Below are 25,810 nucleotides of genomic sequence, written 5' to 3' on the forward strand. Positions count from 1 at the left end.
TCAAAAAAATGTAGATATGTCATATCTATAAAATATTCCCGTTGCATTTGCAGAGGGGTGAGTTGAGTATGTAAGCATTTTTTTTTGGGCCTTTTAGCTCATACGTCAAATATACTACTATTTTTCCAAAAATCAGTATAATTAAGTTTGATATAATTATAAATAACATTGTCAATTTTCGCAATGATCGGGCCTCATACGACTCTAGTCCCCACACAAAGTCCCCTTCACAAAATGCGTTGAATGTCCAAAATTCACTTATTAATACTAGTATCTCGATGAAACTTTGTACAAATAAGTTTTATATAAACATAATTCCTAAATATATTAAACTATATGCTAAATATATTAAAAAGGCCACTTTGGCAACACATACACTTTTTGACATAAGTATACAACTTTTGTTGTTTTTGTAGAATTGACTTCACCTTATTATTCCATCATGGGGCAAGCCGTATCTGCTGAACACGTCGGTAGTTAGCCGCCGAATCAAATTGTACGCCGCCGACCACTTTTTCGGCTCAAACGCTGTGAGTCGCATTTCTTCTTCGCACATCATTGTAATAAGTTGGTTTTTAATTGTGTAAAAAAACTGCAAATAGTTTTTCATATTTTTTAACGTAACTTAATATTTTTTAAAATAATTATAACATAAATATTATAAAAATATAACACGTAAACGCAATCAATTAAAAGAAATAAATATATTTAAATAGAAAGATAATTAATACGAACGTCAGTCACAAAGCCAGCGAAAGTGTGTAACACCACAAAAGTGAGAATAAAAACGGATTTAGGGAAAAAATAAAAAAGCAAGTAAAGAGTTGGCGGAAGAATATAAGCCAAAAAAGAATTTATTACTGTGTATGTGTGTTAAAATTATATAAAAATTGTTAATTTTAAATAATTGCAAAAAAGTGCAATTTTAAGATAATTTTGTTGTTTAAACAAATCCAATAAGAAACAAACAAATCTTAAACAATGTCAGTCAACAAATTCACGAAAGGCTTATCAGCAGACGAGAAAGCTGAAATACAAGAGAAATTCATAGAGGTAATTTAAGAAAAATAAGTATATAAAAACACATTTTTACAATTGCAATAATTATTTTATTTTTGTTTATTAATAATAATTGATCATCTCGTTAAGAAAAGCAGGAAATAATTCACTTTAATACCATTTAGATGAGTCATTTTAAGCCACCCAACAACAATAAAAAAGCAAAAACAAACAGTACCGTGTCATTGATTAGTGGTTGGAGGGGAAAGGTTGTTTGGTTGCTTTTTTTTCATATTACTGTTGTTGTTTTTGCAAGACAAAAAGAAAGCTCAATTCTAGGGAGTGTAATTTTTACTTATTACTTTTTCATCTTGATTATTTAGTACGATTTTTATAACATTTATAACAATCAACCCCAAAAATATGTGTAATATTGAGGATTTCTTTGTTCAACAACATCCTCGTCGTCGTCATTTAGTTGGTTTATTTTTCAAGGCTACACATGTTTTTATTCCTCCCTGCTGCTAGTTTCTTCTTTTGCATGTTTTCTCTATGTTTGTTGTTTCTCTTTTCTTGTTGTTGTCGTTGTTGCACAAAGGGTGTGTGTGCGTGTTTGTATTTAAATATGTCTACAATGGTGTTTATTTCCTGGCGGGGGGATGAGTTGGAGGGGTAAACAAAACTTACAAATGTCTCTACAACTCAGCAAAAGTAGAAATGCATTTGCTTTTTCAAAACGTAATATGGCCACATGGGTGTTGCCGGCTTACAATCATCATCTCTGTGCACTATTGTTGATTTTCCTCTTGTTTTTTTTAAGACAGGCGCAGGCAGCATTTGCATCAGTATCTATAAACAAGTAAATCAAATCTATCAAGAAATTACAACAATTGTAACTCATTCATTTTTATACCCTACACCAGAATCATATTCTTAGTAAATTTGACTATGTCCGTTTGTCTGTACGCTACTGTAAATCTTGTAATCTAATTTTAAAGATTACAATAAAATTTAAAACTTGATTCTAGTTACAAAATATGTATTATTTTGTAACTAGAATCTAATTCTTTGTAGATCAGTTTATATTTTTAAAAATCATCTTATGAAAATCTTTATAAATCGCCTAGAATTTCTAATCTAGATATTTGATCCAATAATTATATTGTTAAGTATCTTATAGTCGGCTTTAAACGACTTTAGTTTTTATACAACAGATTTTATATGATTGTTGAGTTTTTATTGTGGAAACTTGGAACATTTTAAATATTGTGTGTGCTCGTAGTGTTGGCGGGGGTTATTTCTTTTAGGATTTACATAATTTTTTCAATTGTGATTTGTAAATTAGACGTTTCTTCATTGTTAATTTTTTTCAGTCTGAAATTAATGATGTTTATAAAAAAGAAGTCAATTTGTTTAACTTACAAACAGGGGTCTAAGGAAATTTGATAGACCAGAAAGAATTTGGTATACAGGCTTTGGATATAAAATTGAAATGATTTCCTAAATTGGTCTTCCAAGTATGATAATGATTCAAAATTCTCTTCAAGTAGTTCTTAATATAAATTTCAATATTCCAAAGAACAAACTAATTCTCTATTTAAGTTTTACTATATGAATAATTTAATTAATTAATACCAAATGACTCATTTATGAAAGTATGAATATGTTAATACATAATATCAACAATTAAGCATAACTTAATACAGTCTTTCAGTATTACCTAGGGTGATCGATTATTCGACATTTTCCAAAAACCGGTTTTCGAATAGTTCGAATAGTTGACATTTCAAAAAAACCGGTTGATATTTTTCAAATTCAGAAAAAACCGGTTAACCGGTTTTTCATAATAAATAAAAAAATATATGTTAATTTGAAGAAATTAATGTTTATGATTAAATTTGATTAATAAAACATGGCCCGAAATGATTTTTAACAGTTTAACAGATTATAACTTTAGATCTAGTCGTCTGATTTACATTATTTCTTTAATATAAAAAAAAATTAGGAAAAAAGTGGACACTTCTGTTAAACACAAGGTACTATGTAATCCTAGCTTATTCTAAAGCCCTTTAAGGAAATTTTCATAGGCATTCCAACACTTCCATAATATTTCAGCGGTAAATTAATTATTGTAATTGGAAAATAATCTTAAGATTAATAAAATTTTATTAAACAGTTATCAATTTTACAAATAAAATTTTTTAATTAATTAGGAAAATCAAAAAAGTTTAACCAATGGTGCTTTAGAAAAATATATCCTAGTTCCTGGACTCGAATATTTTTAAATTTAAACGGGCTGTATTATTTACTTCAAAATTTCATTTAAATAATCTTTGAATACAAAGCAAATAAAAGTTTTCGAAACCGGTTTTTAAAAAGTGAAAAAACCGGGTTATTCGATATTCGAAAAATCAACATTTAGAAAAAACCGACACTGGTAAAGCAGAAAAAACCGGTTTTAAAACCGGTTGAAAAATCGAGTCGATCACCCTAGTATTACCCCAAAAATATACATATTATCAATTTATTAAAGAAATGCATGTATTTATAGAATTAATAATATTAAAAAATACATGCTGTTTTTGTCTTAATGTCAAAATGAGAATGTAAAGATAAGAAACATGCCTACAATCCCTACAGACACACACACACACATAACCATTCCAATATGCATTCTTTATCAGATTGTTTGGCTTCTGAATGATGTACACAATTGCCCATAAGAGTGCTCATTTACCACTTGAAAGGCATTTATTTATATATTTTTTTTCTATAACTCCATAATTTCATGCAATGCATCTTGTTGTTTGTGTTTTTAACAATAAAAAAATACTTTATTAAATAAATATGTATTATATATTGAAAGAAATTATTCTTTAATATGGTTTTTATACATTTGGAGTCTTTTCGCTTGAAAGTGTTCTTTAAATTTGCAAAAAAATTGCATTTCTAAAAGGGTCCAATGTTTGAATAATATATACTTAGCATATTTTTTGGAAGTCTAGAACTATTTAGTTAATTATTCTTCTAAAGGCAAAATAACAAAAATTTTACTGTTTTTAATTTAAACAAATTCTTAAACGTTTTGGGAATTTAATTATAAATTTTTAACAGTTTTTCTTTGTAAGCTTTTTTATACCCACCATCAAAAAAGATGGGGGTATATTGATTTTGTCATTCCGTTTGTAACACATCGAAATATTGGTCATAGACCCACAAAAGTATATATATTCTGGGTCCTCATTAAATTCTAAGTCGATCTAGCCATGTCTGTCCGTCTGTCCGTCCGTCCGTCTGTCTGTCTGTCTGTTGAAAGCACGATAGAGTCCCAATGGAAAGAGCTAGAGGGTTGAAATTTCACATAAATATTTCTTACAGGTAAGGTTTGTTTGGTATTGAAAATGGGCAATATCGGTCCACATTTTCTGATAGCCCCCATACAAGTGGCCCCTCGAAAAGCAGCTTTAACAGCCATAACTTGTTTAAAAATACGAATATAGCGATAAAATTCGACATAAGTAAGTTTCTTATGATCCAAAATCATTATGCAAAATTTTATGAGGATCGGTCCATAATTGACCCTACCCCCCATATAAGGTCCCCTTCAGAAAATGACTTTAACGCTCATTACTGGCTTAAAAATACTAGTATATAGATGAAATTCGACATAAGTAAGTTTCATACGAGTCAAAATCTATCTAAAAAATTTTATGAGGATCGGTCCATGATTGACCCTACCCCCCATATAAGGTCCCCTTTTGAAAATGACTGCAACGCTCATTAATGGCTTAAAAATACGAGTGTAGCGATGAAATTCGACACAAATAAATTTAATACGAACCAAATTCTGTCTACCAAATTATATTAGGATCGACCCATAATTGACCCTACCCCCTTCAGAAAATTACTTTTACGCTTATAACTGGCCTAAAAAATACGAGTATATAGATGAAATTCGACATAAGTAAGTTTCATTCTAGTCAAACGAGGTTTGATGGTGGGTATATAAGATTCGGCATAGCCGAATATAACACTCTTACTTGTTTTTTTTTTTTGTTGGATTTAGATTTACGCAAATGAATTTGCGCACTCATTGTTATGAATATACAATGATATTTATAAAGTGATCTTTTTATTATAATTAACTTGACACTGCTTTATGATTAAACGAATACAATGAATGTTGCTTTTTTTTTATTGATGCTGCCGTTGCCGCTGTCTTGATTGAATGCATCTGATCAAAGTGATGTCATAATGTCTCGTTATGCAAACAATGAGAACAACATAATAAAATTGCAAAAAATTATAATAAATTGTAATAATACTAAGGAATTTATTTTCTTTTACAAAAAACTGACACTTGTGTAATGCTGATTTGTTAAGTAACTTGTTTCTTATCAAATGGGTCATACAAACATATAAAATATTCTTATTAAAACAGCTAAGAAAAGATGCATTGGAGATGCATTAAAATAGCTTGACTTCATTACTATAACCTTTGACCACTTGCTCTTGAAGTATATTTTAATTAGCATAAACAACTTAAATCTATTATAAATGTCCTTATTGGAAACGGAATTCAGCTCCAAGATTTTAATATATAAACAAATCAATTGTGACATGATTAAACTTGTTCTACCACTAAAAACTACATTATGTGTTTAAGCTTGATCATCTGCACTTTCTTTCTTTATTTCTAACGCAGGTGTTCATTGATTCAGTAGCCAATAGATTCCTAGAAAATCTTCTTATCACTTAATAGTCATGCAACTTATACTATGAATCATCTGTTTTTTTGGTTTTTTCTTTAATAATGTTAATGTAAACAAATAATAAATAAATGAATTAACTTGAAATTTGTATTTAGCTCTTAAACGTTTTGGTTGTTTTGTTATTTCATCAGTACACTTAGTTATGCAAATAAAACTAAAATTATAACATTTTAGTTTTTTTTTTGTTTCTTATAAAAATAACAATAAAACAAAAGATCTCTAAGTACAATTTAATTCCCATTAAATGTGCTAACATTACGTATTATTTTAATTGTTTTTAGTTGTTTTGTTGTGTGTGCATAAGGTCTAGTTTTTTTTTTTAGTATTACTTAACGTTTATAATAATATTTAACATAACTACAGACAAAAGTGAACCTTACTTCCTCCATTTGAGACAATTAAGGGAACCCGTTTGTGTGGTCGCGTGCCGTGCACTATACTTACTTTGTTTTTCATTACTTACTATGACCACAGGTAGCATAAAAACATTGAAAAACACCTTTATTTTCAAGTATTTAGCAGTTAAAGTTTTTTTTTAATGAATGGGGAAGGGATAATAATTTAGTTTAAATCCCTTAATTAATGAGAAAACTTTTAATACGTAGTTACTTTAATTAAGAGAAAATTTTAATCATAATATTTTGAAATTATAAAAATATTTCATAACAATTTTCTCAAACTTCGCAATTTGATTCGAAATGGAAAATATTTGCTATTGTAAGTTACAAATAATGGCTTTCGAAGACACTACCTTTAGAAACAAATTAGTCAGTAAGCTACACAAGTCGCTATTAAGCAAACACATTCCTCGAAAATCAAAGTCAATTCGTATTAACTGTATTTAATAAAATAATTGTCATTTCTGTAACATTTTCTTTTTCGGACTGTCTCATGTTTATATATGTATTTGGTTCAAAATTTTTATTTAGATAGATTTAAAACTATATACCGTTACAATTTTCTATAACATACTTTTAATTTGTCTTTTTTTCTTTGTTATACCCACCAATGGTCTGTTCATCTCTCAATGTCTGTACTAAATTACAAGCTTGTACTACAACATTACCTTATTCAAGCGTGACACACCTTTTCGCACATTAACGCCATGGTGTACGTCCACCAGGGGTCAGCACAGTCTAAAGCTCTAATGGAAAGTCAAAAGAAAAACAAACAAAAAATATTAATGTCGCACTAGATTTTCTTTTTTAGTTTTTTTTCCTTAGTTCTTCATATTAATAATGTTGGGATTTACATTTATGTTCATTTTAACTTATTTCTTGACCATTGGCTGAGTCATAATTTGTAATTTGTATTATCACTAATTGTAAAATATACATTTACATAAACTAGTCATATCTTCTCTTGGATATTATGTCAACTTAAACAAAAATTTAAAAAAAATACAAATTAAAACCTATGTGTCATGCTTCAAATTCCTCTTTTACAAATGCTTGTTGCAATATATGATTCAAAATTTGAAAGAAAAAAAAAAAAAAAAAACTTAAATTGCAATGTTACAACAACAAAAAATCACTAATAAACTGATATTTAACACTAAGTGTATTTAATGTGTAGGTTGGGGTTTTTTTCAACGTTCGCAATTTTAAATTGTACTGTTTTTTTTTGTAAATCCTTGTTTTTTTGTAAGATTTCATTTTCATTTCATAGTGGTTTGTTTTGCAAGTTTTTTTTTCTTTCGCTTTCGCATTTATTAACCCAGACATACTTTGTTAAACGTCTATAAACTACTTGGTAGTCTTCTCAGTTCATTATTATGGCACAATCATTTGGTTGAAATAGAGTACAACAAAACAAACGAATCATACTAGTAAACGAAAAAAAAACACACTATTTTTGCTGCGTATCATTTGGCTCAGGTAATAGTAGTGTATTGTATGTGTATTGAATTATCAATTAAATTGCATTATATAATTTTTGTTGTTGTTGTTTGCGTTTTGAAATTGTTCGACGACGTTGAGTGTACATTGCATGCATATGTTTTCAATTCAAAATGTAATCTCTACTGTTGTATGATTTCTTGGCGAAAAAGAAGAATATTTTCTTATGAACGTACATATAAACATTACCATATGAAGATATTTTTTTCTCTTTGATTTAAAATAGATTATAAATTTTTGAATTTGAACGATTTATTTACAAGTTGAACTTTTACTTTAATTTACAATATGATCAGTTTTATAGCGAATCGCTACCAGCGATATAAATACATATTGTATAAATTTATAGTATAACCCTGCAAACGCACATGACCAAAACTAATCCAAATATGTGGAATTACTCCATTTAGCATTGTGATGTCCTAGTTGAGGACCACATAATCCATCTATGTATTACATCAGAATAATTCCAAAACTATCCCTTGCTAGTGGGAGTGCATAATCCAATTTCAATTCACAATTGGGACATATCCTCCGATTAATTGCATATTTATATGTCAATCAACAAAATGTCAGATAATTTTAAAATAAAATTCAATAAAAGTTTTATTCTTTTCTATTACTTATTTATTATTCAACCACAGCAAAAACTATTATTCAATCCCAGATAAAACAAGTAAGAAGTTATAGTCGGGCGAGGCCGACCATATAATACCCTACACCTTTGACAAAAATATAATGTGATTTAGTTGCCATAATAAAGCATTTAAGTTGAATTGTACCTTACCTTAGATATACATACTTAAGCCGTTTATTGTTGAATAAAATTGTGGACATTTAAGTGAAATTTTGATGGGGGCTTTTCATAGGGGCTAGGGTCATATGAGAACCTATTATTATGGAATTCATGGGGGTCATCAAGTCTTGTACACAACTTGGTTTTTGCAGCTTTTTGTCGAGATATGAGTATATTAAACATAATTATGAACTTAAAAGCCCTATTCGGCGGGTTCAGTTGTATGGGGGCTAGGTGAAATAATGGACCGATGTAAACCATTTTCAACAGGCTTCATCTACGGTAACATAAAAGATCATGTGCCTAATTTCATTGAATTATCTCTAAGATTGCGACCTGTAGTTTGATTACAAGGATTACAAGCCCTATTGGGGGGTTCAGTTGTATGGGGGCTAGGTGAAATAATGAACCGATCTTAACCATTTTCAATAGGCTTCGTCCCTGGGACAATAGAAGATCACGTACCAAATTTCATTGAATTATCTTCAAAATTGCGACCTGTAGTTTGATAACAAGGTTTACATGGGCGGTCAGACGGACGGACAGACGGACGGACATAGCTAAATCGACTCAGAAAATGATTCTGAGCCGATTGGTATACTTTAAGGTGGGTATAGGACCAATATTATTGTGCGTTACAAACATCAGCACAAACCCAATATACCCTCCCCACTAAAGTGGTGTAGGGTATAACAAGTAAGAAAGTATAGTCGGGCGAGACCGACCATATGATACCTTACACCAGTTATGAATATTAAATGTGGTTTTTTTTTCATAATAAAGCATTTATCTTCAATATTCCCTTGTTGCAATACATTTAAGCTATTTATGGATGAAAAACTAATTTTCTGAAAGAGTCTTTATATGGGGGCTAGGGCCAAATATGGACCAAGCCGATAAAATTTTGTGAATATATTTATATTTACATAATATTTTATTGTGCTGGATTTCATCGCGATATTTGTGTTTATAAGTTAATTTGGGACATTAAAGTAATTTTCTGAAGGGGACCTTGTATGGGAGCTAGGGTCAAATGGGGCCCGATCTTTATGAAATTTGGCAGGGTCATCAAGACTTCTATAAAACTTAGTTGTGCAGTATTTTATCGATATATCTGTATATTTAACATAATTATGAGCTCAGAAGCCCTTTTCGGGGGGTTCTGTTCTATGGGGGCTAGGTGAAATAATGGACCGATTTTAACCATATAGGCTTCAATAGGCTTCGTCCTTGGGTCAAATAAAACGTGCGTGCCAAATTTCATCCAATTACCTTGAAAATTGCGACCTGTACCTTGCGCACAAGGTTTACATGGACAGCCAGCCAGACGGACGGACGGACATAGCTTAATCGACTCAGAAAACGATTCTAAACCGATTGGTATACTTTAAGGTGGGTCTAGGACGAATATTTTTGTATGTTACAAACATCAGCACAAATCCAATATACCCTCCCCACTAAAGTGGTGTAGGGTATAACAACTACCTACTTTTCAATGACTACCACATATCATATGCATTACTTTTAATTATTCTTATAAAGCAGACATGTAATCTTACACTGAATGAAATAGTTATGTGAAAACTATTTTTGATGCACAATAAAGTTACTAATCAGTGATGTTGTGAGTAATGGACAAGAGCTCCATGTACATATTCTGTATGAGTATTTTTTTTGCGTAAAACAAAAAAACTTAACTACTTAAATAAGTACTTACCATTTGTAACTACTTAAATAAGTACTTACAAATGGGGAGTTATTAGTACTTATTTAAGTAATTATGTATAAGCGAGAGTGTTATGTACTTTTCTCCAATGTAATCAAAGTGTTAAACTAACGATTTAAAATGTTAATGACTAAGAAAATTACTTTTCAATAAAAGTTGTTGCTGGGATAGATATTCATTTAAATCGAGTATTAACCAACTTTATAATACAATATTTATTACTACAAAATGAAATATTAACGCTTTATTATTACAACAATCTAATAAATATTATGATTCATGAGCAATGTTTTACAGCACACGGTTATATTATGAGAAAATTAAATAAAATATTTACTTTTAATGAAATCTTGTTAATAACAAAGATATTTTCAATTTTTATTTTTCAATTAGCATAAAATAGTTTCTAGTTAAAGGTCACAGAGTAAATAAAACATATCAATATGAATAATTAAAAAAAACACACACCGAAACTTTTGATGAGTAAGATCATTATCATTATTTCTTTTATTATTTCGTTTTTAATTGTAAAACTGAATATAAAGCAAATAATAGTAAAAAAATAAAAAAATATTGTTGTTATGGTTTTTGACTTTTACTTTCTTTTCGAAACCATGAGATAGATTCATGCCGCTGTATATAGTTTTATTTCCATCTTCTTTTTTTGTCGTTCGTGGCAATTGCAAAATTGTCACTGTTGGCAGCATTTCTGGTTTAAAATTATTGTTTTCTTAAGATTTTTCAATGAAAAGCGTTTAAATTATTGTGGTTTTGAGGAAGTTCATAAACGATTTCTTTTCTTTATAATTTATGATTATCGTCGTTCAGTATTTGTTCGTTTTCTTCTTACCTTTTCTACTTTTGCTGTGAAAGTAATTTCAACTTCATACACACCAAACGAACACCTTGAAAATGTTTTGAAAGAAATATATTTACTAATAATAAAAAAAGAAATAAATGATCTACTAGCAAAACACGGGAAAAAAGTATGAGAAGATAGAAAAAAAGTCATCAATTTGATCATAATGATGACAGCATTTTTTTATTATTATTATTATTTCTATATTTGTTTGTATAATCTTTTTTATTGGCAATATGTTAACTTGGTTTACTTCCCTCTCTTGCTGTTGCTGGCGTCAAGTAAATGATAATTAAAATGTATCTGTGTATATGCAATATCTTATCAAAAATACAGTAATGTATAGAAATAATGTATAAGGAATATATTTAAGTTAGTTTTATACCCTTCACCAGGGTATATAAGTTTGTCAGTCCATTTGTAATTTCTACGATATAATACATATTTCAAGATCTTATAGATAGCGGAGTCGATTGAACCATGTGTGTAGAATTTAGTTTTTAGAATTCCTTAGATATCTGCGAGATCGGAATCTTCCATAATTCTATCGTGCATGCTTTCAAGAAGTTTCTTACTTTAAATCTGCAAAATCGGTTAATAAATAATGGAGATATACGCAAAATTCCAAATATGAAAATGTGAACTTTTTTATACCCACCATCAAAAAAGATGGGGGGTATATTGATTTTGTCATTCCGTTTGTAACACATAGAAATATTGGTCATAGACCCATAAAAGTATATATATTCTGGGTCCTCATTAAATTCTAAGGCGATCTAGCCATGTCTGTCCGTCTGTCCGTCCGTCTGTCTGTCTGTCTGTTGAAAGCACGATAGAGTCCGAATGGAAAGAGCTAGAGGGTTGAAATTTCACATAAATATTTCTTATAGGTAAGGTTTGTTTGGTATTGAAAATGGGCAATATCGGTCCACGTTTTCGGATAGCCCCCATACAAGTGGCCCCTCGCAAAGCAGCTTTAACAGCCATAACTTGTTTAAAAATACGAATATAGCGATGAAATTCGACATAAGTAAGTTTCTTATGATCCAAAATCAATATGCGAAATTTTATGAGGATCGGTCCATAATTGACCCTACCCCCCATATAAGGTCCCCTTCAGAAAATGACTTTAACGCTCATTACTGGCTTAAAAATACTAGTATATAGATGAAATTCGACATAAGTAAGTTTCATACGAGCCAAAATCTATCTAAAAAATTTTATGAGGATCGGTCCATGATTGACCCTACCCCCCATATAAGGTCCCCTTCAGAAAATGACTGCAACGCTCATTAATGGTTTAAAAATACGAGTGTAGCTATGAAATTCGACACAAATAAATTTAATACGAACCAAATTCTATCTACCAAATTTTATGATGATCGACCCATAATTGACCCTACCCCCCTATATATGGTCCCCTTCAGAAAATTACTTTAACGCTTATAACTGGCCTAAATATACGAGTATATAGATGAAATTCGACATAAGTAAGTTTCATTCGAGTCAAACGAGGTTTGATGGTGGGTATATAAGATTCGGCATAGCCGAATATAACACTGTTACTTGTTTTTATTCTATATTAATTGCAAAAAGTGTTAACTTATGATTTTAAGAATTTAAAATAATTTAACAAATACTTATTTAAATACATATGTTGGTCCCGTCAAAACTTATCCTAAAAATTATGTTTAATTAGATTTTGATATCATTATTTTGACACATATAATACTGTTGTTATGGCGACATAATTAACCGTACCATATGAACATTTTCCTACACTAAAGACGCTAATTGCTTTTGAACAGCTACAATAATAAAATAATAAAAGTAAATAATTTTGAAATTTAAAATATACATACAATAAAACTTATGTCATTTGAATGCAATTTCTATTTCGAAAAGTAAATGAACTGATATAAACAATAACATGCATTTATAACGTTATTTTTTAACACCTAACCGGGGCAAAACCAAACAATACATGTAATAGTAGTTGGTCTTTTATAGCTATCAGTCCCTGGCCAATAAATATCAATTAAGCAATTTGTTAAAAATATTTATAAAGCTTTTCGTTTAATAACTCTTTGAAAATAATGTCGTTTAAACATTACTTCCAACCCAGAAACGATAATAGACAATGTGTGTATATGCAAATGAAAAGTATTTCGTCAACTTTCTAACAACAATTTGTTTGATTATTTTAGTTGGTATTTATTGCTTTTAATTTTGTTGTTGGCGGATTCGTTGAGTGTTCGTTCCATTATGTTTTACAGTTGGTTTTTATGTTGTTGCTGTTGTTGTTATTAAAGAGTTTCCGTATATGTTTATTTTATTCAATATTAAAAATCAGCAAAATCCAAAAATGACCAATATTTTTTGTTTGTATTGCTTTAGCACTCTTAAAATAGAAACTAGAAAACCGTTTTTCTTAAACTTGGTGGTCGGTGACTTATGCAAATTTTTCCAACAATAGAGTTAAAATTTTGATTATATTAGTACTGTTCATAATGATGTTCGTATATTGATCATTATGAAAAATTTACTCGCTTTGTGGTAACTTTTAAAATATGAATATGTGTGTTGTTGTTAGACAGTTGTTTGTACATTGTTGTTAAATGGCTTCTTTCATTTGTAATTCATTCATTCATTCTTTTAAATGTTTACCCACATACATAAATTCATAGATATTGAACATGGATCGACACCAACATTCCATAAAACATTTGCAAATTACTTGTTGAACACACCACAAAAAAAAAACAAGTTAAAACAAATTAAAATGGTATTGTTATGATATAATCCAATTGGCAGGCAACGAGTTAAAACGACATTAAGAACAATTTAAGGCGAACGTCAATTTTATTTCCATTATAGTTATTATTCTACCACTACAACACTATTAGAGTCAATCACAGCGTTTTTTATTTTGGTTATATTTGATGTCATTGGAAAAAATAGGCGCTAGACTTTATGTCTTATCAATAATATAACTAATTGTGGTTTTGTATTGGTTTGCTAGTAATAGAACATGTCTTATGACTTTAATTATATCGTGAAAATCGTAGTGTTAGACATAAAGTGGTACACTACTGTAGTTCTAGTTATGTTCTAGTTCAGTTCTAGTTCAGTTCTAGTTCAGTTCTAGTTCAGTTCTAGTTCAGTTCTAGTTCAGTTCTAGTTCAGTTCTAGTTCAGTTCTAGTTCAGTTCTAGTTCAGTTCTAGTTCAGTTCTAGTTCAGTTCTAGTTCAGTTCTAGTTCAGTTCTAGTTCAGTTCTAGTTCAGTTCTAGTTCAGTTCTAGTTCAGTTCTAGTTCAGTTCTAGTTCAGTTCTAGTTCAGTTCTAGTTCAGTTCTAGTTCAGTTCTAGTTCAGTTCTAGTTCAGTTCTAGTTCAGTTCTAGTTCAGTTCTAGTTCAGTTCTAGTTCAGTTCTAGTTCAGTTCTAGTTCAGTTCTAGTTCAGTTCTAGTTCAGTTCTAGTTCAGTTCTAGTTCAGTTCTAGTTCAGTTCTAGTTCAGTTCTAGTTCAGTTCTAGTTCAGTTCTAGTTCAGTTCTAGTTCTAGTTCAGTTCTAGTTCAGTTCTAGTTCAGTTCTAGTTCAGTTCTAGTTCAGTTCTAGTTCAGTTCTAGTTCAGTTCTAGTTCAGTTCTAGTTCAGTTCTAGTTCAGTTCTAGTTCAGTTCTAGTTCAGTTTCTAGTTCAGTTCTAGTTCAGTTCTAGTTCAGTTCTAGTTCAGTTCTAGTTCAGTCTAGTTCAGTTCTAGTTCAGTTCTAGTTCAGTTCTAGTTCAGTTCTAGTTCAGTTCTAGTTCAGTTCTAGTTCAGTTTTCTAGTTCAGTTCTAGTTCAGTTCTAGTTCAGTTCTAGTTCAGTTCTAGTTCAGTTCTAGTTCAGTTCTAGTTCAGTTCTAGTTCAGTTTCTAGTTCAGTTCTAGTTCAGTTCTAGTTCAGTTCTAGTTCAGTTCTAGTTCAGTTCTAGTTCAGTCGTCTAGTTCAGTTCTAGTTCAGTTCTAGTTTCAGTTCTAGTTCAGTTCTAGTTCAGTTCTAGTTCAGTTCTAGTTCAGTTCTAGTTCAGTTCTAGTTCAGTTCTAGTTTAGTTCAAGATCTGTTTAAAATACAATTCGGAATTAATATACATAGTTTAAGAAGTGAACAATTTATTTAATACAACAACTCTTACAAATGCTTTGGCAAATATTTGATATTTAAAATTTGTAATAAATCGTAGGGCGCAAGAGAGTTAACCATACTGATTTCTTGTATACCATACTCATTATTATGTATGTTTTTCCCCTTAAACATATTCTAAGAATAAAAAATAAACAATTTGTTATTAATGTTTCAAATCTGAAAACATAAACAGTTAATAATTCCTTGGATTATTATCATTTGTGTAATAGAAAAAATTAAAATATTTTTTTTTTTCTTCTAATGATGAGTAACAATTAGAAAATAGCAATTGGTATTTCTATTTTTTATAATTTTGTTTGAATCACATTTGATGTATTGATGTATTTAGTTAAATAGTATTGGTATTGGTAGATAAGAAATTCCATATCGTTTACTTGTTCTTGATAAAACATATCTGAGTGAATTCACCATACAATTTCTATATACCTTTCCAATGTATTGTATTCCAAGGGTCGATCAGTTGAGTTTTGCCTTTAGTACCGTTAACCGGCTATTTGAATTTAGTGTGTTAATTAGAACATTCTATAACAGTGTTACTTACAAGTGCTTAAACTCAGTGACGTCATTTCAAATATTCTTTAAAACGCTTTATTTTGTATTGGTTTTTGCATAAATAACTTTATTATAATATAAAAAAAAATGTCTGATATTATGGATTTGGAACATCATAAATATATGGAAGAGTATAAGCAAAATCTAGATGAATTAATACCAGTTGTAGGTGTTAAAATATTTTTATATTCATATAAAAGTGATATTCTTTCCAGTTTTTTTATCTGTTTATTATTTTTATTTTAATAATTGATTAGATATGGATATTTTTAAGTGTATATAAAAAGTGTTAAGATTACAATTTGTATACGAGAATGAAATAATATTATTTATTAAATAATTTTTTGCCAAAATTATGAATATTCCATTATAACCCAACCCATGTTTCTTAGAAAGATAATATAATATAGAACATGTTTTTCTCATGACTTTTTGAATGTTTTTGAATTTGAAACAGTAATTTTAACCAAACCCATATTTAATTAAACATTTTAGTGTAAATAACTAAAAATGATAATTTCAAAAAGTTTTCCAATGTTATATGTTGTTTTTGGCAAGTTTTTTTTAGCTAGAATTCATTTTTTTTATGTATTTATGTAAATGTTCAAGCCTTGTTAGAAATTGAAATTATATGAAGACATGATTTATTTCTTTGAAATATTCACAATTGTTATCTTATCTTGAAATAAAGTATTGTGACAAGAAATATTTTGAAAACTTAAACATTATCATTGATATGGAATGATTGGAAATTATGAAAGACAGATTTTTTTTAATGAAATAGGTTTAATAATATATTATATTCAAAGTGTTTGCCAAATGAAATTTTACGTCGATTGTAAACATTTTAAACAACTATCTTTAGCCATAAATAGCCCCTATGAGCTAGTAAAATTGTATTTACCTCATCTATAAAAAATTATTTTTCCCAGTTAATTGCTACTATGTTTTGACACACACTTTAACTAAATAATAGATTATTTTAATGGACATATTTTAAAAATATATGAGTTTATTGTTATGAAAATATACACCTTTTGATAAGGTTTTACCTTATTACCCAAAATTTACTTTAAGAATCATTCAGTTTTATTGCTTGTATAAAAATTTATACCCTTATATTCAAAAATCATTGATAAACGTTTCATCATATTATTCTACAAATTGTTAGATTTTTATTTTTGTCTTTTAATTTTACATCATACCTATTCTTCCATCCCTGACTACCGTTAACTTTGTTTCGGAATTTTTTTATATCTCCGTGATTTATGGATCGATTTTGCTGGTTTAATATAAAAACTTATCGAAAGTATGTCTGATAGAATTATACATGCAAGATTTGGATTTCGGATATATATGGGGTATTCGGAGGGTTACTTCGTCTCCAGAGTGTACCTACGTAAAATTTACAATTTAGATCGAAAATTTAGAAATCTCTTGACATTATCTCGCGTTATTAAATCTATAATTATACCCACCATCAAAAAAGATGGGTGTATATTGATTTTGTCATTCCGTTTGTAACACATCGAAATATTGGTCATAGACTCACAAAAGTATATCGAGGGACTATATTCAATAGTCGCTATCTCTCATTTTTATGAAAATGAGATTTTGATGGCAAAATATTCAGCAAACTATCGCGCATCAGTGATATAAATTTCAAAGAAAAAAAAAATTTTTTTTGGCAATTTTATAGCATTTTTTAAATTTCTCTATCTTAAAAAAAGAAAAATTCTGAATACAAAACTCTCTATCTTATCCAAAAATTGCTTCAAACTCGATCCCTTTGGATAATTTTCTGTTGCAAAACAAGTCTTCTTAATAATTTGGACATGCTGAACACAAATCCGTCAAAATATTTAAAATCGGTCTAATAGTTTTTGAGATATCGCTCATTATGATACTAATTAAATCAATTTTATTGTCTTGTTTAACCATATAACATTGATTTTGGACCAAAACATTATAATCTGTTGCTTTTTCAACAATTTGGTTTCTTTTCCTCCATGAAATTGTATGAACATTTTCGTAGAAAAATAAGCTCTATCTGATATAAATTTATGAATAATTTTGTAAATAATGCAAAAATTAAAATTCTTTTTATATAATGGTTTAGAATATGGTCGTAAAAATATATTGTAGAAGAAAAAATTAAAAAATCTTCACGAACTAGCGAAATAAACAGTTTTTTTGCTCTCCTGAAAGCTTGTATTATTTTAGATAGAGACTATTGAATATAGTCCCTCGATATATATTCTGGGTCCTCATTAAATTCTAAGACGATCTAGCCATGTCTGTCCGTCCGTCTGTCTGTCTGTCTGTCTGTTGAAAACACGATAGAGTCCTAATGGAAAGAGCTAGAGGGATGAAATTTTACATAAATATTTGTTATAGGTAAGGTTTGTCTGGTATTGAAAATGGGCAATATCGGTCCACGTTTTCGGGTAGCCCCCATACAAGTGGCACCTCGAAAATACGAATATGGCAATGAAATTCGACATAAGTAAGTTTCTTATGATCCGAAATCACTATGCAAAATTTTATGAGGATCGGTTCATAATTGACCCTACTCCCCATATAAGGTCCCCTTCAGAAAATGATTTTAACGCTCATTACTGGCTTAAAAATACTAGTATATAGATGAAATTCGACATAAGTAAGTTTCATACGAGTCAAAATCTATCTAAAAAATTTTATGAGTATCGGTCCATGATTGACCCTACCCCCCATATAAGGTCTCCTTCAAAAAATGACTGCAACGCTCATTAATGGTTTAAAAATACGAGTGTAGCAATGAAATTCGACACAAATAAATTTAATACGAACCAAATTCTGTCTACCAAATTTATGAGGATCGACTCATAATTGACCCTACCCCCCTATATAAGGTCCCCTTCAGAAAATTACTTTAACGCTTATAACTGGCCTAAAAAATACGAGTATATCGATGAAATTCGACATAAGTAAGTTTCATTCGAGTCAAACGAGGTTTGATGGTGGGTATATAAGATTCGGCATAGCCGAATATAACACTCTTACTTGTTTTTTTTTTACTTATTTCAATACCAAATAACAGAACTAGAAATCTACATAAAAGCAAATTCTTATGAATCTAAACGAAAAACTTTTTGGGATTTATCATATCTACTTTTTAATTATTTAAACAAATATGGACAAAAGCATTAATATGAATATTTTAGTTATCTAAATAAATACGCAAGACAATCTTTATATCTGCTACATATGACAGTATGTTGTTATTAATTTGCTATAAGGTTTTTGTAAATATTTATATTTGTTTCAAAAACTTTTGAAATTAAAAGACACTTATTAATTAATAAAGTCTATATAAAGACTATTAAAACTGTTTTCTCAATAAGAAATTATTTCCTTACTTTAAAGCGTTTATATTTTAATAAATTAAGCAAGTGTTTTGTTAACAATGAAACCAAAATATAAAACCTTTTATTTAAAGTCAATTTACTTAAGTAAATATTGGCGTTTTATTTAATAATTATTATAAGCTACCATACAAAAAATTAAAGAAAAACACTTATATTCAACCCTAGACACAGCTGTGTGCTTACTGTGATCTATTGGCCAAAAAATATCGGCTTTAATTTCTACATTTTCAATGACTGTTTACTATTTTAACACTGCAAATGTGTTTGTTTAATGAGTTCACTAAAAATGTTTAGAAAAAATGTAGGTTGTTATACCCTACACCACTTTAGTGGGGAGGGTATATTGGATTTGTGCTGATGTTTGTAACATACAAAAATATTCGTCCTAGACCCACCTTAAAGTATACCAATCGGCTTAGAATCGTTTTCTGAGTCGATTAAGCTATGTCCGTCCGTCTGGCTGGCTGGCTGTCCATGTAAACCTTGTGCGCAAGGTACAGGTCGCAATTTTCAAGATAATTGGATGAAATTTGGCACGCACGTTTTATTTGACCTAAGCCTATTGAAAATGGTTAAAATCGGTCCATTATTTCACCTAGCCCCCATAGAACAGAACCCCCCGAAAAGGGCTTCTGAGCTCATAATTATGTTAAATATACAGATATATCGGTAAAATACGGCACAACTAAGTTTTATAGAAGTCTTGATGACCCTGCCAAATTTCATAAAGATCGGGCCACATTTGACCCTAGCTCCCATACAAAGTCCCCTTCAGAAAATTACTTGAATGTCCCAAATTAGCTTATAAACACAAATATCGCGATGAAATTCAGCACAATAAAATATTATGTCAATATAAATATATTCACAAAATTTTATCGGGCTTGGTCCATATTTACCCATAGCCCCCATATAAAGCCTCTTTCAGAAAATTAGTTTTTCATCCATAAATTGCTTAAATGTATCGGAACAAGGGAATATTGAAGATAAATGCTTTATTATGAAAAATAAATCACATTTAATATTCATAACTGGTGTAGGGTATCATATGGTCGGCCCGCCCGACTATAATTTCTTACTTGTTTTTATTTGCAAACAAATATTGAAAACAGGTTTAAATAATGATGATTAACTGTAGAAATTTTGCCTGTCACCCGCTTAAAAACAGAGCTTCAAATAAAAACATATTTTTGTTTATAAAACAAACATAAATTAAATGAATTTGTATGTTATAATTTCCATAAATTTGATTCTTTCAACAGCCTGATTATATATTTAAAATATTTAAAAATAATTGCAAATATTTCTCAACATTTTAAATATTTTATCTGTTTTGTTTATAAATAAGTATGAATGAACATGAAGTACTTATGAGTCACTTAACAAATTTTTTTGTTGTTGTTGGCATTTTTTGTAATTTAGTCAGCTAAATTGATCAATATTTAATTTATTCATATAAATGAATGTTATGAATAATAGTTGTATAAATTTAAAACAAAAATCCGTTACAGTATGACTTTTGTTTGCTAATTTCTTCTCTTTTTTTTCTTCTTTTATATTTACAGATTGATGCCAACAAAGATGGTTTCATTGACCTTAGTGAACTTAAAGAAGCTCTTGATCAGGTCGGCTTTAAATTGCCCGGCTATCAGGTGCGTGAAATGATCGATGAATTCCAAAACAAACAACGTACCTCTCACCAGGGTAAATTGAATTTGGAAGAATTTGAAAATCTGTGCCTGGACCTCAAGTCAAAAGATGTGGCCAGTACCTTTAAAACAGTGGTGTCTAAAAAAGAAAATCTCGAAACGTTGGGCGGTATGTCGAGCATTTCTTCGGAGGGTACCACACATTCCGTGCGTCTCGAAGAACAATTGGCCTTTTCCGATTGGATTAATTCCAATTTGGGTCATGATCAAGATTTGAAACATTTGCTGCCCATCGATAATGAGGGCAAACGTCTGTATCAATCCATTAAGGATGGTATTTTATTGTGTAAAATCATTAATCATTCCTGCCCCGATACAATTGACGAAAGAGCCATCAATAAAAAGAATCTTACGGTTTATCGTGAATTTGAAAATTTGACTTTGGCTTTAGTTTCATCACAAGCTATTGGCTGTAACATTGTTAATATTGATGCTCACGATTTGGCCAAGGGCAAGCCACATTTAGTATTGGGTTTGTTGTGGCAAATCATTCGTATTGGTCTCTTTAGTCACATTACCTTGGATAGCTGTCCTGGTTTGGCTGGTCTCTTATTTGATGACGAACGTCTAGAGGATTTGATGAAATTGTCGCCTGAAGCCATATTGTTGCGTTGGGTTAATCATCATTTGGAACGTGCTGGCATTCAGCGTCGCTGCACCAATTTCCAATCCGATATTGTGGATTCGGAAATCTATTCACATTTGTTGAAACAAATTGCTGGCAATGATGCGGATGTTAATTTGGATGCTTTACGTGAGACCGATTTAACATCTAGAGCCGAAATTATGTTGCAACAAGCAGCCAAATTGAACTGTCGCAGCTTCTTGACACCACAGGACGTAGTCAATGGAGTCTACAAGTTAAATTTGGCCTTTGTTGCTAATCTATTCAACAATCATCCCGGTTTGGATAAACCAGAACAAGTAGAAGGTCTAGAGGCCATCGAGGAGACACGTGAGGAGAAGAGTAAGTGTTCTTAAACATGTTTTATTTCTATTAAATGTAGTTTATTAATGGACTTGGATTTCTTTAGCTTACCGCAACTGGATGAACTCTATGGGTGTTAGCCCCCATGTAAATTGGTTGTATTCCGATTTAGCCGATGGTTTGGTTATTTTCCAATTATTCGATATCATTAGACCCGGTATTGTTAACTGGAATCGTGTACACAAACGTTTTACTCCCTTGCGTAAATTTATGGAAAAATTGGAAAATTGCAATTATGCTGTGGAATTGGGTAAACAATTGAAATTCTCTTTGGTGGGTATTGCTGGCCAAGATTTAAATGATGGCAATGCTACTTTAACTTTGGGTAAGTTGTTTGTTTATTGTTATTGTTATTGCTATGTGAATAGTTTTATAAATAATGTTTTTTATTTGTGTGTGTGTGTTTTTAGCTTTAATTTGGCAATTGATGCGCGCCTATACTTTATCCATTCTCTCACGTTTGGCCAATTCTGGCAATCCCATAGTCGAAAAAGAAATTGTACAATGGGTTAACAATAAATTATCCGAAGCTGGCAAACAGTCAACTTTGAAGAATTTCAATGATCCTGCTATTGCTGATGCTAAAATTGTTATTGATTTAGTGGATGCCCTTAAGGCTGGCAGCATTAATTATGAATTAGTGAGAACAAGTGGTACTGAAGAGGTAAGGTTTTTTTTTTGTTTAATTTGAAAATTAAAAAAGGAAGTGATAAATCATATAATTTTGAATTTTATAAAAGAATTTTTGAATTAATGTAATGTATTTTATTGTTGTTGTTGTTGTTGTTGTAACAGCTAAACTATACAATTTTTAAGTCAGGGGTTCTGTATTTAGGTCGAAGCCAAGAAATTTAGTCCATTAAGTAAAGTAGGGTGGGCTGGACAGTTGAATACGTGGTGGGTATCATGGGACCCTGTCCATATGCTATGCATATATTGGGAAAGAAAAGGTCTATGCGAGACTAGTAGGCGTTGAGCATTGCTCTATTTTTTTCCGCGACAGGTTCTCCTCTATAAGCAGAACGGTAACCGGAAACCGCGGTATTGATGGCGTCTCTGTGAATGTCGTTTAAATCTGCTGTATACGAATTACGAACCAAGGGATCCTCAACATATCTTCGTATGCTCTCCTCGTTTAAACGAAGTTCCTTCCTTACATGCCTCGGGGGACCATCCAGCTGTGAAAGTAGGAATTGTTCAGTCAACATGACATTATGTTCCAAGACAGGGAGAACCTTCGTTTTCTAGCGTAGGTGGTTCTCCGAGGTTATTTGCATGCAGCCGTTTACACTGGAGCAGCATAATTGACCACACTATAGAAGCAAAATTAACCGGCCAATTGTTTCATAGGTAACCAACAAGGTTTCTTGTCCATTTCTCAAGTGCTGCCGGCTAGCGCTTTTGTTTCTACTTCGCAATCTGTTCGTAATTGCAGTGGTATGAGCTGACTAGGTAAACAAGCTGTCAAAGTTGACCACCAAAATCTAAATGGAGTATTTGGGTTCCAACGACTACCACGCCCAAATTCATGTTTACCTCCATCGTCCAGGTAGTGAAGAGTTTTGCTGAAGACTTTGCTGGTGATAGTTTCAGGTTACGTCCGATGAAGAAATTCTCTATTTCTTTGAGATAATCATTCACTCGATCGCATAGCTCAACAAAATTTTGGGCCGTCGCCATAATGGTATAGCCTATGATTTAACTTCAACACTTTGTGAAGGTGTGGGGAGTTTAGTGAGGTGAAGTTAAACAGTAGGCGGATAGGACAACGCTCTGTGGTACTCCCTGTTTAACTCTACTGGTTTTCAATTGTCTCTAAACTCAACGAACTACTGACGACCATTCAGGTTTAATTGTCGAACATGACCGACTATATATCTGTTTGAACAAACATTTTCAATATTTTTAAGACAAATTAAAATTTACTTCTTTTTGAATTCTCCACGTGACCTATTATAGTTTGTAGAGCAGTTCACAACATCATATTTTAATATACCCCGAAAAAAAACGATTTTTAATTCTTGTTAAAAATAGTATGTTTCGGATAACCTGTTGGGGGTTAATGGTTTTATCATAATAATTAATAACAAAAATTTCAATATTTTTTTTTCTAGGACAATTTGGCAAATGCTAAATATGCCATTTCCATGGCTCGTAAGATTGGTGCACGTGTCTATGCTTTACCCGAGGATATTACAGAGGTGAAACCCAAGATGGTCATGACTGTATTCGCCTGTATGATGGCCTTGGATTACATACCCAATATGGATAGTGTAGAAAATCAAAATAATATTAACAACAGCAACTAATATGCCAAATATAAAAACAATAACAACGACAAATAATCTTAATAACTACCACCATTACAAAAGAAGAAAAAGATAAACAGTCATAAACAAATGATTGAATGGAAATGAATTGATAAGCGTACGCAGCAAATAAAATTCCCGGAAAAAAATAAAACGGCATGAAGTAATAACGAGTGTTTATTCTTTTTTTTTTTTTTTAATAATACAAATCAATGGTTTATTTGCTTACAAATAAATATATATAAAACAACAACAAAAACAAACAACGCCAATTAAGTAATTATGTATTTATATAATTTTTATTTTTTTTAGAAGCTTGTAATTTATACAAATGTTTTAATAATGTTAAATTAAAGCTTTAAGGTGATAATTTAACTTAACTTTGTAATCATGTTTTTTTTTTTAATTGACTTGATTTTTTTTTAATTTAATTTAATTTTTTAATATATTTTAAAGTAACTATTTTGTTGAATTTAAAATTTTTTATGCTTTTTATAAAGAAAACACACAAACAAAACGTAAAAAAAAGAAAAGAAAAAAACCTTATTTTATAAATAAAGGTTAAGCTTATGAAAACATTAAATTTAAAACATGTACTATACTATAATTATGAAAGATGTTTGATAATTGATGATGATGAAAACAAAAAAAAAAACAAAGTATAAAGTTAACTGCATTTACATAAAGTGAAAATATAAAAATATATATTTTTAATAAAAAAACAAACATTTTACTTACATACAAACATACATTTAATTAAAATTAAAAAAAAAATAATAAAAAAACAACAACAAACAAATTGGCATTAAAAAAATGTTTTATAATAGGGTATGATTGAACTACATATGGGAACAGTTCCTTCTCCACTTTTTGAGAATGCAAATTAAAATGAGTGAGTAAATGAGAAAAACTACGACAAGCACCATAGAGTGAGAGTTTATGAAAGGGAGAAATTAAGGAAAAATTAGCACAAATCATTAACAATTCAAATTTTTTTGTAGTATTTTTTTACGCACATTACTATAGTTAAACAAACACCACTACAACTATTCTTTTTAAAAAAATTTACAGTTTTCGTTTTAGAACGATTATTTGCTTAAATGAAACAAAAACCACAAGATTTTCTAACTTAAATTTATAATTTAAGTTGCATTTTGTCGAGTAGACAAAATATTTTCCACTTAAAACTTAATACTTCTTCTAAAAGCCATAGTGCCATTGAAATTGTTTTTGTATTTTTGTATATGGAATAAAAGCGTTAACTCAAAAATGTAAGCGTTTTAAAGAAATACGCAAAAAGTGTAATGTGCAATAATAATTAAAACTAAAAATACAAGAAGGGAAATAAATAAGAAATAAAAAATACCTTTAAATATCATTAACGAATTTTATTTTTTATAATCATATACTTTTAAGCTTAGCCGTGACAGAGAAAGAAGTTGAGGATTTAACAATTTTTTTAGATTGTGTAAAACTAATTTAAGTTTTAATGATTATTATTTTATTTAACTTTTATTTTCTTTTTAATAAGTTTAAAACAAATTAATAAGTATCTGTATCTACATTGTGTATAAAATATATAAAACATTATGATTAATAAAAATGCATAAAA

The 25,810-nt window shown here is 29.9% G+C and overlaps 1 protein-coding gene across 2 annotated transcripts; it reads left to right on the plus strand.

Moving 5' to 3' along the window:
- Positions 1-535: 535 nt before the first annotated feature.
- LOC119604497 (plastin-3) lies at positions 536-25,537 on the plus strand. Of its 2 annotated transcripts, none has more exons than XM_037957149.1 (5): positions 536-1,053; positions 20,758-21,868; positions 21,936-22,214; positions 22,300-22,553; positions 24,004-25,537. In XM_037957149.1, the coding sequence occupies exons 1-5, from the start codon at positions 982-984 to the stop codon at positions 24,196-24,198; spliced, it is 1,911 nt and encodes a 636-aa protein (XP_037813077.1). In that variant the 5' UTR covers positions 536-981; the 3' UTR covers positions 24,199-25,537. The 2 variants fall into 2 exon arrangements, with proteins under 2 accessions (XP_037813077.1, XP_037813076.1); XM_037957148.1 differs by lacking the exon at positions 536-1,053 and adding an exon at positions 15,692-15,950.
- The last annotated feature ends 273 nt before the right edge of the window (positions 25,538-25,810 follow it).

The sequence above is a fragment of the Lucilia sericata genome, unplaced genomic scaffold (genome assembly GCF_015586225.1).
Source record: "Lucilia sericata isolate MDLA Ls3-8-SP2 unplaced genomic scaffold, ASM1558622v1 Contig000399F_arrow, whole genome shotgun sequence".
In the NCBI taxonomy this organism is placed as follows: Eukaryota; Metazoa; Arthropoda; class Insecta; order Diptera; family Calliphoridae; genus Lucilia; species Lucilia sericata.